This window comes from Aulonocara stuartgranti (assembly GCF_965226115.1).
Source record: "Aulonocara stuartgranti genome assembly, chromosome: 4".
Taxonomy (NCBI): Eukaryota; Metazoa; Chordata; class Actinopteri; order Cichliformes; family Cichlidae; genus Aulonocara; species Aulonocara stuartgranti.
In genome coordinates, this window is record NC_138942.1 from 16,480,412 (window position 1) to 16,497,323 (window position 16,912).

General features: G+C 42.3%; 1 protein-coding gene across 6 annotated transcripts in view; it reads left to right on the forward strand.

Moving 5' to 3' along the window:
• The window catches only part of cep112 (centrosomal protein 112), a 169,401-nt gene that overhangs the window by 151,236 nt on the left and 1,253 nt on the right, over positions 1-16,912 (forward strand). For all 6 annotated transcript variants that reach the window (XM_082532002.1, XM_082532005.1, XM_082532003.1 and 3 more), the window contains 2 exons: positions 3,498-3,587; positions 12,510-12,611. In XM_082532002.1, coding sequence (XP_082388128.1) covers positions 3,498-3,587; positions 12,510-12,611 — 192 coding nt within the window. The remainder of the gene's footprint in view (positions 1-3,497; positions 3,588-12,509; positions 12,612-16,912) is intronic.

The following is a 16,912-nucleotide window of genomic DNA, read 5'->3' on the forward strand; positions in this document are numbered from 1 at the left end:
TTAGGGTCACAGTGGGTAGGTTTTACAAGATGATAGCAGACGTTTGCAGCTTAATCATAGACTGTATATAAGAGATAGATGCAGCCAACTTGATGTTTGCCACTAGTTTTTGGTCTCTGTTGTTTGAAGCCTTCGTGTTTGCATTTTGACGACAGCTATGCTACTTTCTTTGCAGCCAGAAGTGATTATATTTTAAAAGAAACGGTGCTGCTGTTACCGAGCCTGGTTAGTAAGACACAGTTAGGTCCATATATATTTGGTAAGAGACAACTTTTTACCTCAATAAATTTTTAATTAAACAACTCTGATGCAGTGCAGACTTTCAGCTTTAATTCAGTGGGCTGAACAAAAAGATTGCATAAAAATCTGAGGGACTAAAGCGTTTTTTTAACATCGCTTCATTTCAGGGGCTCAAAAGTAATTGGACAGATTAAATACAGGAAAATAAAATGTTCATTTCTAATACTTGGTTACTACTCTATCCAAAGAACGTTTTTCCAGAACTGTGCTGGCTTTTTTAGATGTTGGGGTTTTGTTTTTTTTAGCCAAGTTCAATCTAGCCTTTCTATTCTTGGCACTTATGAGTGGCTTGCACCCTGCAGTGAACCCTCTGTATTTACCTTCATGCAGTCTTCTCTTTATAGTAGACTTGGATATTGATACGCCTACCTCCTGAGTTGTGTTGTTCACTTGGTGGGCTGTTGTGAAGGGGTTTCTCATGACCATAAAAATTATTCTCAATATCACTTCTTGGGATTGTTTATTAGCATCACTAATAAAAGTGTATTTCTTAATATTGGGGCAAACAGACTGGGGCATCCACCACTGTTGTCTTCTGTGGACCTCCAGGTGTTTTTGCGATGCTGAGTTCACCAATGCTTTCTTTCTTCCTCAGGATGTACCAAACTGTAGATCTTTCCACTTCTGATATTGTAGTAATTTCTCAGACGGGTTTTATCTGTTTTCACAGCTTTAGGATGGCTTGTTTCACCTGCATGGAGAGCTCCGTTGACCACATGTTGTCTGTTCACATCAAAATCTTCCAAATGCAAGCACCACACCTGAAATCAACTCCAGGCCCTTTAGCTGCTTAATTAATAATGACATAACAAAGGAATTGGCCACACCTGCCCATGAAAATAGCCTTTGAGTCAAATGTCCAATTACCTTTCCCTTTAAAAAGAGAGTGACACATGTTAAAGAGCTGGAACTCCTAAACCATTCATCCAATTTGAAAGATGGGAGTCTACTTATTATATAACTATATTCGGAATATGTTTCAGTAAATGGGTATAAAAAAACAAAACTTGTGTCAGTGTCCAGATATGTACTTCAGACAGAAGTACCTTGTGAACACTTTGTGTTACTGTGGGACACCGGATATGCCTGTAAATCTCGTCGTCTCTCTTTTCTAAAACTGTTAGAAGTTTGTCTCCAGCACAAACAGAAACGAAGGTACAGTCACTAAAAGAGCACTTGTTAAATGGGCCCCCTGTTGGGATGATGGTTAAAAAAAGAAATAACGGGGTGGGGGGTGGTAGAGTTACTACGAGTTTACAACATTATAAAATGAAGGTATGTAGGATATAAACCTTGTTTTTAAAAAGAAACACATTTTATTTGTCATATCACGGAAGAGAAGTGCTTTACCCACAATCCAAAGTTGAAATGGTCACTGTTACCATGGGAAAGTATTTTTTAAGATTTTTTTTCTACACTCTCCCAAATGTTTAATTCGTCTCAAGAGACCATCACCACAATAAGCTGTGCATCTCTCTCTGCCCCTCTCCTCCAAACCCACTCCCACCCAAAAATAAATACTAGTCCTTGCATGCCTTCTCTACACTACCACTACAGCTACTTAAAGCTCTTGTAATTCATGTCAACTCCACTGAAAATGCTTTTCTTAGTGTCACTGAGACTTTGATTCGTCAGTAAACAAAATGAAATGATGAAATCAAAGGCAAAGGCTTTCACAGAATGGAGATGTAGGCTACAGTGGGGTTGTGACTAGTTAAGAAATACCCTGATTAATAGGATAAGCACGCTGGAAATGGGCCGCCTTTCATGTTGAAGAGCTGAAACTGACCTCGACGTGCTCTAGAGTCATGTTGGCCGATTAATGTGTGCTGAGAGGGGGAAAAAAATCCAACTACCAGAAGCCTAAATGAAGCCTAAATCACCTGCGTCAGTGCAGTTGAGGTTAGTTCACACTGTGTTTTAAATTAGTGAAAGAAAATGGTCATATATGAGATAAAATTGCCAAGAGGATCAGACACTGTGAAATCGGAGTGTATTCAGTATAAAAATCTAACTAACAAATCCAAGTCTGTGTTTCTTTTTTTTTTTTTACTTCGTGGTGTAGTTTCCAGAGAAGCTCTACCTAAAAGTTCACCCCGGCCCTAAAGCCTTGCAGTCTGCGCGTGATTTATGTCAGTGGACTGAATCGTAGATCAGGCGGTCATGCCTATCACCTGGACTACGTTTCCCTCGGCTCGGAGAATCAACAAGTCAACACCTGGCCTGCTCACTCAACTCCAGTGGGGGGAGACACTGTGGATATTGATGTTAGCCAGTGCTACACTCACACTTCTTGGAGGTGTGTGTGCATGCAAGTGTAAATGCACGCCCGTGCTTTCATCTTAAGATATTTGTGTGTGTGTGTGTGTGTGTGTGTGTGTGTGTGTGTGTGTGTGTGTGTGTGTGCACACGCACACTTGCACGTGTGTACATATCAGTCCCTGCTTTCCATGCAGGCTAATCAAAGATGAAGTGTCCACATGTGCACTCGGAACATCTGGTTCTGGGTCGTACGCAGGAACTGTGCTTTGCTATCACTTACGGGCAGAAAGGGGGGAAAACTGCTTTGTGCGTTTCTTTTTCTTTCTTTTTTTTTATTCTTCTTTCTTGCCTGAGTCTTAGAAAGCAAAATAGATTGAATTCTTTATTGGTACCTTGTGGGGAAATTTGATCGGCACAGGTACTGGAATACATGCGAGAGGGCTCGTTATCCACTAAATGATACAGTGTATGTTTCTTAGTACTGCCAAGGAAAGGAATAAGAACTGCAGCTTTATAAAAGACTAGAAAGTTTGTTTGTTTCCATACTGGGGAAGTCTTTCTTTATGCCCTTGTCTAAAAATAAGTTTAGGGTTAATGAGGGCAGCTTCATAGTAATTACTGAGATTGCTTTGTTAATAGCCTTTTACCTCCCAAAAAGTAATCACAAGCTGTATCTCTCTTCATTGTCCTTCTGTCTATGTTTGTGTACTCTATATTCCTATTAGTTTTCTCCATCTACTTGTTTTTTTTAGCTCTGGTCTTGAGTCTGGTGTAGCCTCTTATTGAGATAAAGCGTGCATCTGTTTGCAATCTCAAATGTAACTGCAGATTAATGTCTATCAATTTGTGCCACGTAACACTTAACGCCACACCGAATTCGAAATGTTTTTCTCTTTGCGTCAGTCAGCTGACTGACTGTCTCTCCCTTCCCTCAGGCTCTGCAGGAAAAGGTGGAAAGTCTACAGAGACAGCTGCACTTGGCAGAGAAGAATCTGCTAAGCAAAGAGCTGGAGACTGAAGAGAAGGTGACAAGTTTCTCTTTTTCTCTCCATATCTCACCATCTCTTTCAAATGCTTCTGAGAAATGTACGAATGAGGCAAGACCGCCTTACCCAAACTGATTCTCTCGCCAACAGTATTGCTACATCCCTCTCGCTGCCCAGCATTACCTTTTTTAACCCTTTTTCATCAGAATTCCTTTTGGTTCGTGCAAGCACACAAGGCCTCATCTTTGGCCCCTCGTCGTCTTATGTCACCAGTCCCTCCCTCCCAATTTACCAACCTTACTTGATCCTCCAGGGGGCCACAAAAGGCAAACAAAATAGATTTCCCCCCTTCCTTTCCTGCCCTCCCCTCATCACTCTGCCATCTCTCGTTCTCCTGTTCACAACCAGAGATATGCCCCCTCGCACATTTCCCAAATTCCTTGAGATCTGGCTTCAAGAGCCAGCGCCTAGGGCCAGGAATGCCACCGCTGCCTGCGTTCAAAAGGGAAGCCTCTGTGTGCACACATGCCGACAAACACACACCCACAGCTCTCTAGAGCGCCCTGTAATCAGGCTCTGTTTTGACCTTGACACACACAGAGAAGAAAGCACTAATGACTACACTCACACAGGAGGTTGTTCTTTTGTACTGTGGTATGTACACCAAAGGCATTCGCTCTCCTGCGTCCCCCTCTGATCCACCCACTGACCCTTGTACACACTTCACACACCCATTGCGCACCTCAGTGTCCAGCCTTCGCAAATTTTCAGGAAGAGTCCAGAGGTTTTTAGGAGCCATTGATCACTGTGCCAGTCCCAGAAGCAGGGTCATATGGTTTCCTATGACTTAGGAGCCGCTGAATCAGGAATCTACCTGCTCCCATGTCAGGTGAGGGGTTGGGTTGAAATTTCTGAGTGTTTTCAGCATTAATAAGTATCTCTGTATATCATAAAGTATACTTAAAGTGAGTGTATGATTCCTCATTTGTTTTAGGGGTCCTCAGTCCACACCCTCACTGCGTGAAGTGTGCATCTTGTAGCTCTGAGGCTGCCCTCTCTTTACACCAACTTTCTTCTGACTGGCTGAGGCTGCTGTGCTTGAGATGACCATATTAATTACATCCACTGTTGCTGACATCACACAGATGCAGACTTGAAAAAACCTGTCTGAAACCAAGTGTTTATAAAACAGTCTGAATTTAGTCCATTGTAACAGTTGTATGACAGAAATTAATGGAACACAAACTAGTTCCCCTTAAAGGGTACAGCTGTTGTATTGCAACTTCCACAGTGTTCTCCTCTTTTGCAAAGCTTCATCACAGTTTTATTAGTCTTGCTAAATTTTTGATTGCGGTGCCACTAAGATACATGAATTATGATGCTGATTCCAAAAATGTTGCCTTCTGAAGCAAAAACAGCAACACTGCGATTGAAGCAAAGAACGGGTAAACACGACTAAAAATCTGTTTAGCATTTGGTTCCAATTTTAGGTGCTTGACAGTTCTTTTTTTCACAGCCACTAACACATTTCGCTAATCCAGCACAGATTGTTTTGCTGTAGCAAAGTTGGCAGCGCAGAGATCAACAGGAAGTGAGCCATCGTAGAAATAAAGGAATGTGTGCATGTGCCAGAAGAGCTAAGAGCATTGCAGGGCAGCTGAGATCGGATCTGGAATGATGGGGTTTGAAGGTTTTTAATAAGGTACAGCAGCTAATGTTTCAGCACAGAGTATGACTTCATCAGAGGGAGAAGAGGAGGCTTTTGGCAATGTGGATGTTCAGAGTGCCTGCACCCAGCTAATAAGTGTCTCTCATAGCATGAACAGGTTTTACGTGTGTCTAGCCAATACCTTATTCCGAAAGAATGTATTATTATACATCCTGAGTTTGTGAGACATGTCTATCCACTGCTCTTTTTATGCTTGAATAATCACTCATGAAAGTTGTACGTTTCTTTTATCTTATCCACCAAAGTTTTGCTGCTTTTAGCGAAACCTGAGGGTAATTTTTTCCTCACTTTTCTGATATTGTACCCGTTCATACCTCAGCAATGTCCTGCTCCTGAATTGTTACACGTCACAACTGCTGATGTGAAGCAGACTTTGGTGTTGTTTCGGCTTGTTGTGACCCCTCTATCACAACAAGGCACAAGAGTGTGTTTCCGGTTCAGTCTCTGCAGACAGTGGCGTGATGTACCTCAATAGTTAGAATAACTTTCAAGACCGTAGTGTTTTTTTGTTTGGTTGTTTTTTTAAGGCATAGGCAGCCTGTATTCCAAGGCTGAAGAGGAAAGATGCCCACAAGCAGAGGAAAAAGTGCACCTGGAAGACAGTAACTTGGGAAAACTGCCACATTAGCTCCTCTCGCAACTCGTTGATCAAATGCCAATTTTTGCTGATTTATTTCGCCAAAGAACTTCTGTTGACACCCTCTACAAACAAAAATCAGAGTTTTACAGAAAACAAAGTGCTGTGCTGAAGGAAAGACGTACAGATGGTTAACTGAAAATCAGTTGCTGTACACCATTCTTTACTTGACATATTTTACCTAAAACCAACAAAAGCAGGTGCAGGTTTTGCACCTGCACATGTTACTGTATATGAATGTTGGTCCTAAGTGAGGCTAAGCAGGCTGAGAACCCTGAAAATAAGCTGACTGTGGTTCGTTGTCATTTGTTTACTGCAGCTCTAATTACATAGATGCTCAGCTAATGTAATGAAACTGACATTATATCTTGTAATAACATTAGCTAGCTACTTGTCAACCATCCTAGCATTTCAGTCTGCGCGCTGTTTTAATAAAAGGATTTATTTTTAAGTATAAAAGGTCATTATTTCATGATTGCTCACCTTACTCAATTCAGTTGAATTCTGCTGATACTGGTACCAACTACTAAATTTCTAGTGTCTTGACCTCCCTATTTAGGACTCGAGCTAACTCATCTGGAGATCTAATGGCCCAGGAGTCATTCCTCCTGCGCCATCTTTGAAGTCCACTGCCTGGTGCGCGTGCATTGTTGGTGCATTGTAATAAAAATTCTCCGTGGACTTGCAGGCATGCAGACATTGACCCAGACCCTCAAAATGACAAAATGTACACTACCAAGCAAACTTATGGATAAATATGGTAAATGTGGGGCGATTGTGGCTCAAGAGTTGGGAGTTCGCCTTGTAATTGGAAGGTTGCCGGTTCGAGCCCCGGCTTGGACAGTCTCGGTCGTTGTGTCCTTGGGCAAGACACTTCACCCGTTGCCTACTGGTGGTGGTCAGAGGGCCCGGTGGCGCCAGTGTCCGGCAGCCTCGCCTCTGTCAGTGCGCCCCAGGGTGGCTGTGGCTACATGTAGCTTGCCATCACCAGTGTGTGAACGTGTGCGTGAATGGGTGGATGACTGGATATGTAAAGCGCTTTGGGGTCCTTAGGGACTAGTAAAGCGCTATATAAATACAGGCCATTTACCATAAATATGACCAAGAATGTAGGTTACAGTTAGTTATGTGGAAGTATAAGTGGTTATGAGGCCATGTTGGCATTTGTAAGTCATGTGAACAATGTCTTTTTTTCCATTGTCAGCGTCCGGCAACTTTATAGTATCTTGTCGAAAATGTTTGTAGGTGCGTATTAGCATCGTTTCTTAGCGCAGCTTGTCACAATTATACCTTCGTGGAAGCGACTGGCTACATGATATATTGACTCCTGCCTCATATAATGCTCTTGGTCAAGAAAACGACATAGTTTGCATGCAACTATCAGGATTAATGTACATTATACATGTGTTAGAGATGCTGTGGACAGAGTCTGCGCATTGTTTTTTATTTGCCATTAAACCTAAAGGTATCCAGTCTCCACACACCAATAATATTGCCCTGGTTTATCTGCCAAGATGTGTCTTTGTAATCCGATCCCTCTCATGCTAAAACAGCTTTTCTGCCCAGACTTCACACAGATGTTGCTTGCCTTACACTAGCAGGGCCCTCGCAGGCTCCCCCACTCTAAAATGGCAGATCATCAGCTCGCTGTGTGGTTCAATTCTCCTTGAAGACAGGAGCAGAATATTGAAGACTACAGCTCTTTGTATAAATACATAATGATACAGTGGGCATGGCGAACTGTAGTTTTAGAGATGTATCCTTGTGCAACACGGGAGCTCGGTGTAATAAAAAATAAATCATGTCTCTAGTTGTTTTCAGTATTGATGCAGACATAAAAATGCAGAGGAGCTGAACTTAAGTTCTGTAGGCTGAGCCTTTTTCCTGTGTGCTGTTTTTGTTGAGGCACATTACATCAGCAGCCACCAATCCATCCCATAGTTCTAACAACCTCACTAAGATCTGTAGCCAGTTCTAATCTCCTTCTGCCTTTCCTTTTTTTTTTCCTTCTATTTTTTCTCCCTCATTTCTGTGAAGCGGTTTCCTTTTTTCCCTCTCGCAGCAAAGCGTTTCTGAATTCAAATCGCTCCTTGGTGAACTCACTGAGTGCCAACTCAGTGGATGTGGAGGCGCAAACTTTGTGAGTGGCGTCATTTTTGATGTACACCCTTGTTCCTGACAAGGTTTTTGTCACTCCGGAACAAGGGTGTATATCAAAAATGTCTTTCCAGCAGCTACCCCCACTCCTCTTCCCTCTTCCACCTCCAACCCCCCAACCTGTCCCACGCAAGCCTGTGCACACACACATACACCCCAACTTCATTAGCATACATCAAGACTCCCCAACAATGTGACAAACTTCATTTGAACGTTGAAAGTGTTGAGGGCTTGTTCCTTTCTGCTGGCAGCTGTCAAAAACCATGCCATGTGACGGTACCAAACGCAAGGGAAAGTCAAAACCACAATCTAAAGACTATATATAGATGAAATGTTGTCATTTTAAGATGACTGGGAGGGGAAAACGACTGCCGCTCCTCACAGTCTTCAAAACTAGAGAATCACGCTTCATCAAGAACAAACAAAATCATCTCTCAAAGAGCTTCTGAGATGAAACCAGATTTCTCTTTAGAAAGTCAGCGTCCCTTTTCATTGCTCAGGGAAAATAGTGGCGCACTTTTTTTCTCTCTGTGATTCCCTTCCTCCCTTTTCTTTCCTATTCACTTGCATCTACAGTCCGTCAGTGACCAAAGAACCTCATGGAAGGTTTGATCAGCAGTATTGTTCAAAGGCATCAAACATCTGTCCTAATAAGTGAGGAGCCTTTTTTCTCAGATGCCATCACGTCTCCTTCCACCTGTCAGAAAAATAAACATGCCTTTGCTGCAAAAATCATGTTGAAAGAAAAGTAAAATGTGTTTGCGTGAAGAAAAGGAGAGATGCAAGCAGAGGGACCTCGGATAGGGCAGGAAAATGCAAAGTCGAAGAAACGGCGTCTCTTAGGAAACGAGTCAGACATCTGCGGAGAGTTAGATGCTTCTGTCTTGAATTTTAACTCCATTGTGAGACATGGTGGAGTCAGAAATTTGAATTGATATTATACCTATTCTTGTCTGCTTTATGCTGTAACTGCTGTCTGTTAGATGTGTTGTTATGAACAAAAAAAAAAAAAAAAAAGAGTCCTGCTTCCACCCACACATGTTGCATAGTAAACTGTGGCTAAGCTTTAGATCAGGGAAGGCAAATGTTGTGGTCTGCTACACTGTAGAAAGAGCAGAAATACACCCTCAGGTTAAAGGAGCCCTATATATATGCTTTTCCCTATGTACTCCTATGTACTCTCTTACAGTGGTGGATGCTTAAATTAAACATGGCCAAAGTTTGAAATAATGAGGTATGCACAAGCGAGCCAAAAGCTCAGGCTTCAGGCTGCTCTAAATTGTACACAAGTTTCTACTCTTGGATCTCTGTAATGTTAGTATAGACATCAGGCGCACAGCAGCCCTGCCTCTCCCACCACCACCACTGCCATCACCTGCTATTCAAACGTTCTCTTTACGAGGGGCAGCCAATCAGAAATTTGATTTAAAGCTATGCAATTAACTTGCAATCTTATTGCCTATGAAATGGCAGCTTTGAAGATGGAGACCAGGTCTGCAATTATTCTCAGTCAGCTGCTGTCTTCAGAGCGACTTTAGTGCATCAAGACTGCAATAAAATCGAGTCCGTTAGATGGAGTCGCTCTGCTACCAGTTTGCAATCAAATGAGATCAAGTTGGCAATTACTTGTAATCTGTTTGTATAAGACAAACTTGTCATCTACAGGAATTTAGCGTCCATCCAGAATCTCTTGGATCTGAAACATAAATTCAACAATTCCTCCACAGATAGTGACATAGTTACGATTTAACTGCAGCACAACATGAGCACTTGGCAAACTTTGATTTTTATATAAGATCCAATACAATCAGCTGCCAGCCAGCTATGGTGAGTCTGTTATTGCAAAGAAAAGCGTCATAGACAATGGGCACTCATCGGTGCAGCATGTTAGCAATCTGCTTGTGTTTATAAATTAGATGGCAGTTATTTGCAAAGCCTTCACCAACCTGTCTAAGAGCGATTGTAGTGAGTCTGAGTCACATCACTATTGTTTGGAGGTCGGTTACCTCCTACCAGGCAACCTGTCCAATCGCTTTGCAATGAAAAAGTTGGTTGTGCAACACCCTCAACCTCTGGGGGACCAGTTAGTCGCCGCAACTACTTGCAGCCAAAAAAAAGATCAATGCAATCAGCAGGAAAACACCACTTTTCCTAATCACATGCAGGCTGCTTTTCTATTTTTAATCTTGTGTGACTGAGCTATAAAACATCTTGTTTCAGAGGATGAACTGAAGGGCTGCACAAAGGGCTCGGTGAAAGATAAACGTATTATTTTGAACTGTGACTCATCCAAAGCTGCTCTAGGACAATCCAAGAATGACAAATATGCAGCTGGAAATTTGTATAACAGGTATAATTCATCTGGATTTGAGGTGTATTTTTGTGTTTGTGTGTTCATGGAATATGTATGTGCTGTGCTGTTCCCATCATATTATTTTATGATGGGAACAGCAACAGAAAATTCAAGTAATATTTTCTCTTGCAGCCACTCTTTCAGCGCCATAACCATGAAGTCGTTGGTGCGAATGTAAGCTGTATGACCTTACCGTGTCATATAATACATGAACTTTTCTAGTTTGTCGCCCTTACGACCGTATGTACATCATCCAGCCGCCGTGAATGCGTTATTGCTGCCTTGCCGAATGTATGGGACAGAAAACGAAGACAGCATTGCCGCAACGGAGCTTGTAATTTAGGCAAAGCGGATTTCTCGTTGCTGCGGTGACGGCACCATACATGAATCAAGAATGCAACACTGAGGAACTTGGCTTTTGAAGAATCTAAGACTTATATTCAGAGTGGTTGGTAAGGGATGTGTTTATTCAACCATTGTTTATTGCTTCGGTCTGAGGTAGTGAAGTGTGTTTTGTCTTGGCTTGCCGTTTTGTTATGACTACAGGAGCTGCTATAGATAGAGACAGACATTTTGAAAATCTGCACTCCTCTTCGCTTGAGCCCTTTTTTTAAAAAAAAAATCCTGAACATTCAAATTAAAGCTTCCAAGTTTTGTTTTGTTGGGTTTTTTAGCCCTTGTTTTTTAAAGGCCTCTCTTTCAAATTATCCTTGACTTCATTTTCACACAGCGCGGACAAAAAAAAAAAAAGACATATTTTTGTAAACTGATGGATTCTCAGCCTGACGTTATTGGTCCAACACTTTCAAATGAATAGGGCAGACGGAGCCTGAAAAATTGGCAAAGTTGTGGCAGACTAATCTACAGCACACTGTGCCGAGACAAAGTGAGCTGCTTCATGTTGGGATCATTTATACTGAGGGTTGCTTTGAAGTGCTTCCCAATCCCTTTCATTGTGCCCAGGAAGATTAATTAGCCAAAGCCAGAACAATCAGTTAAATCCACAACAGGAAGATTATTTTAGGGAAACCAATCTTTTTTTTTTTTTCCCCCTCCCCATCCACCCACCGCCCCCACCACCTCATTCACGCTCTCTTCACTTGAAAGACTGATGAGAGGTGGGGATTGTGGGCATATTCTTAACGCTAGTGGACTTTGGCTCTGTAAAACACATTATGGTCATTTAAAATGCTCAGACTCTCTCCCCTGGTTACACCTTGAAATATGTTGGGGAGGAAGGGGGACAACTGTTGCTTTTCACGGGTCGAATTAATCCCCCGAGCTCTGTTAAACTATTCATCAAGCTCTGAATTAATTGATTCGGCGACTCTTCAAAAAATGCTGTAAATGTTTTTACAATACTGTTAAAGTGTGTATCTGCGTTTGTTTGTGTGTGTGCGTGCGTGCATGCGTGTGTGTCCATACATGTGTGTTTCTGGGTAAAAAGTGGGGGTTGCGCTAACCAAACCCTTTTCAACTTCTATAATCAAACTCTGGTTTAGTGGAGTGTAATTTAGCCCCAGACAGACTTCCTCCAGTCCTCCCCAGTGGAGATAGCTAGCTAGCTATTGAGCCGCTGCTGCTGCGTTTGATGTGTCCTGCCCTCCACCATGGCCCTGTCCTTTTCCAAACCCAGCTGTCTTGAGCCCATAAGTGCTTTGTGTCAGATCTCGCTGTAGTCACTATCATCCAGTAGGGGGTGTTGCGCAGAGCGAGTAATGTCAGTCTGTGGACCCCCTGTGGAGATGTGAAGGAGCTGTGAAGAGCGAGGGAATACTCTGAGCCATGAATAAAGAGGGGATACCCACAGTGTGTGTGTGTGTGTGCGCCTCATCTAAGGGAGTTGTTGGTTTGGCCTGAAAATGCATACGTGTGAGTGTGTCTGTGGAAAGAAAGAAATACTTATTCAGCAACAATACCACAATTGTTATCCAGTTGAGACACACCGTTTAAGAGCGTCTCTGGGGCATCAGAGACAACAAGAGAGTGCATGATTACTATATATTACTTAATAAGTATTATTTGATTAATGTGGTGCCTTACTTTCTTGCTGACTATGCATCTTTCCTACCTCTGTCTTCTCAGGTAACCATGGTGCATAAGGAGTATGAGGAGAAGATCAAAGGTCTGATGCCGGTGGAGCTCAGGCAGGAGCTGGAGGACACAATCAGCTCACTGAAAGCTCAGGTGAGGTTTGATCTGATAGAGGCAAAGCCAGAGCAAGAAAGATGTGTTCAGTCTGTTGAACATCTCATTGAGAATCCATTCATTTTCTTCCATTAACAGCATTATAACTTATAAAGTCTTGAGCTGGGAAGTAGGTACAGCGATTTGTTAAGACATCTGCAAAAAATTTAATGGATATACAGTCTTTAGCTCTTTACCTCAGCTTTCAGTATGTGTCCATGTCTGTTTACTCTGGAGGAGGTTGTAAAACTTGGTGAAATGAGTTTGATAGTGTCCGATGAGTCAGTGAAGCTCACTTCAGCCTGATGACACTCATACTGAGCGATACTGAGGTCAGTAGTTAAGGATAGCTGCTGTTAGCTGGCATTAGTGAAAAACTTTGAAGTGGCTCTGACACTGTGGCAGGAAAAAAAAACGTCGTACAATGAGGGGATATAATGAGAAATGGGTACCATCCTTCATATATAACTCTATAGTTTTATATCTGAAGCGGTAGACACAAATTAAAATTTTCACTTGGCTGGTCTTTAGCCACATACATGAAACACCATTAGGCAAAGCGGCGATGTTCGTGTCGGCCACTGTATTCAAGCTGGCGGGGCGCCATGGTGGCTCCCATGAGCCAACAGCTGCTCCTTTGCATTTTTATGGATTATTTTTAAGTTTATGAGAGTGCATCAGTTTGTTGGAAGATGTAATTACTAGGGGTGCAACGATACACAAAATTCACGGTTCGGTTCGATACCTTGGTGTCACGGTTCGATATTTTTTCGATACAAAAAAATGTTCATGCCTTTTTAATTTGTCATTTATTAAAATTATAAATATATATTTTAACTCAAAAGTACAGTTTTTAAATTTAACCCTAACCCTTGTGCGTGTTTTTTATTTTGACAGCGAATGCGCACCTGCGGACCACTTATGTGCAGCCCTGGTTATTTAGCTCGTCATATTGCAGCCACAGAAATTATTTTGTCCATGAAACCATAAAGCTGCACTTTCTTTTTGCCTTATAGTCTGATTTGTCATAACTTCTCCGTTTTGTGGTAAGCTTTTCTTTGGCTGTCACTTCTTCACCCTGACCTGTCTTATTTGGCTCAGCAGAACTAAAATATATATCTGTCTGTGAAGGTTCTCAGTCATCCAGGTCATCGTAGTCAAATATAAATCCTGCTGCTTTTACACACGCACTCACATAAGCTCAGCGATTCTCTGCGCGATCAACCTCTCATGTTTAAGCTGCGGGAGATTTCACTTGTCATGTTTGCATAGTAAGCTAACGATTAATAAGACGATGTCAGAGGAATTGGTGCACAAATTATCATCACTCACAGATCAGTGCTGTCGCTCTCTATACACAGTTCGCACGATTGCAAAGTGAAAGCAAAAAAACAAGCGCAAATTCAAACGAGATTTCAATATGTCACATATTGACAGTGGCTCACCGATGCCAATGACATAATTACCCAGCTACATTTCTGAAAGAATGCAAAAGCATTGACATATATTTTTCCTTCTTACAATAGCCTGACGGGCAGGGCAGAGATAGATTTTGGTAGCCCGACTGAAAAAATCGCTAGCTCCAGGACGTCAGGCTAGCGATATTGCAAGCCCTGTATCTGATTGAGGAATCACTCATCTTTGGAAAAGAGAGTTTATTACAGAGAAATGTCTCTTTCCAAAATAAAAGCTATACTATCCGCTTCTTCTGGGCTATATTCTCAGCAGCATAAGGAGAATCATGTGCTAAATGACTCGGCTAAAGTTAGTAGCATGCTTGTTGTTTTTGTCTTTGCACTAGGATGATGTCGGCGTAAATGTGGAGTCATATTCGTCGTGTTCCCACTAGTGCTTTCAGGTTAATCTCGTTGAAATGACCTTAACACCACAACATGGCAAATCTCCGTTAACGAGCTACCGCCGATCGCCCCGTGCATGGGGCTAGACGGCCAACACGTTAACGAGCTAACTGCGCTAACACACTAGTTCCCACCCATGTAATTGAGCATTGCATGGCACATCCAACATACTGTTTTACTTTAGTGCATGACTCGCTTACCTTCAGGGTCATACGTCACATGAAAACCAAAATAATTCCAAACGCCAGATCTGAATGAGGGTGGGGGAGGTGCCCTGCGCTCTTCCTTCTGACTATGCTGTCTGTGTTGAGCGCTCAGTGGATCTGCGCTCGACAGTGCAGCCTAGGCGGAGTAGTCGAACGCAGATTCACTGAGCGCTCAACACAGACAGCATCGTCAGAAGGAAAGTTGATAAAATAAATTACAAATGTTGTATTGTTCGATACATACGCGTACCGAACCGAAAGCACTGTATCGAACGGTTCAATATCGATACGAATATCGTTGCACCCCTAGTAATTACATACTAATCTATATATGTTTACAAGTACAATATTCTTTATTTCTATTAAAGAAACTGAAAACATGACTGTATCTGTTAGTAGTTTTTAGGAATAGATCTCCAGGCTTATTCAAGGGTATTCAAAGCTCTTCTTTGGATGTTGGCTGTCTTTCATATTCTTTGTCAAGATGATCCCCCACTGCTTCAATAATGTCGAGGTTTGGGCTCTGAGGATGGCAATCCATGACTGAGAGCGATGTTTCATTGTGTGTTTTTGGATTGGCATTGTATTTGAGATTATTGTCATCCTGAAAAATGATTTTTTTCTGCCACTCAGACACTTTCCAGATGGTACTGCTGGGTGGATTTAGTTTGCTGGGTGTAGATATACAGACAATGGATGTAAGCTGCAAACATGCCAGATTTGATCATATCTGCTGATTTACATCCTTAACCCCCAGGCAGGTCCCATGAAACTATACAGTATGGAAGTGATCGTATGCAGATCCACAACAAACCACACATAACAAAGACACATACAAACAATATACCATCCTCAGGTAGAAGTGATCACAGATCAGGTTGGACATAAGCCATTGCCTGAGATCTGGAGAGCATTTTCTTTATTTTAACTACTAAACTATTGCAGTGTTTACTTCCTTTTGTTGTTATTGCAGGATTTTGTGTGTTTTCACTTTCTTCTCTTATAAATCAATCAAAACTGAGGTAAAGCCCTCTGTATGAAACTAGATGTAGACTTATTTGTTTGAGTGAGACCTCTCTTCCGTGCAGTTTCGGCGTAGCACTCGATCATGGCCTCGGCATTCACTTCGGACCCTGCTGATCCTCTCTGCAAATGTTAATCTCTCATTGTCTTCCCCTCAGATCAAACAGTCAGCCTTTGCATAACCGCACTCGTACGTTTCTCCTCCGAGCCGTGTCCTTTGTCTCAGCATTTACATTGTAAATAATTTCGTTGGAATAATAATAATAACAGCGTGCAGTGCAGGTCTCTATAAAACGCTCTCATCATTAACCCCTGCCTTGTTCAAATAGCGCTTCCAAGATCCCGTTTCATTGGACAGACCGCAGCTCTGCGATCAGAAATGTTTATAAAATGCGATTCATGACCAGAGCGGCCTCTCCTCTCATTGACAGTGTCTTGGGTTTTGCACATTAAAGTGCATTATTTTATTACATAGTTTGAGAAAAAAAAAAAAGGTGCAGAGAGTTTCCGTGTCTCTGGAGGCATCCAACCACATTTGGGTATGGTTTTGCATATACTTTCCCAGTGCGAAGTGCCAAATGAAATGCTAGAACTTGAACTGAGGTCTCCCCCACAGAAAGGAATGTACCCTCGGCTCCAGTACGGTAGTCCCAGAACAATGCGGATTCTTTTGGAGCTGTGATTATTCTGCCAGGCTCTAGATGCCGTGTAAATGTAGATGGAGTTTATTTTCACTTCAGCGAAGCACACTTCATAAATAAACCAGCACTTTGTAGCCAAACAAAAGAACGGTGCTGCCTCCTAACCTCGGCTAACCTGGGCCTGTAATCTTCCCAGCGTGCCTTAACCCCGCTGCCCTAATCTCCTGACCCCCGGCCCCCGCTGTCGTGACCCCAGGAGTCAACAACCGAGGTTTTCTTCTAAAAAAGCACAACCGACCTAAATCAATCAAACCCTTCTCCACTTCCAATTCCTGTGTCCTGATGAACCAGTTCTTGCTTCCTTCATACTGAATATATTTGAACTCTTTACCCCTTGAAAGCCAACTAGGAGTAGCTTTTGATGCTCTTTTCTAACCTGAGTGGTTTCGGTCATGTTTCAGGCCTGATTATGGATATGATTGGATTTGCAATTAGAAGTTAGTGAAGGTGGTCTCTGCCTTTGCAGTTACGCTTGTAAAAACATAGAAAACTCTTCTAATGGTCACCAAACC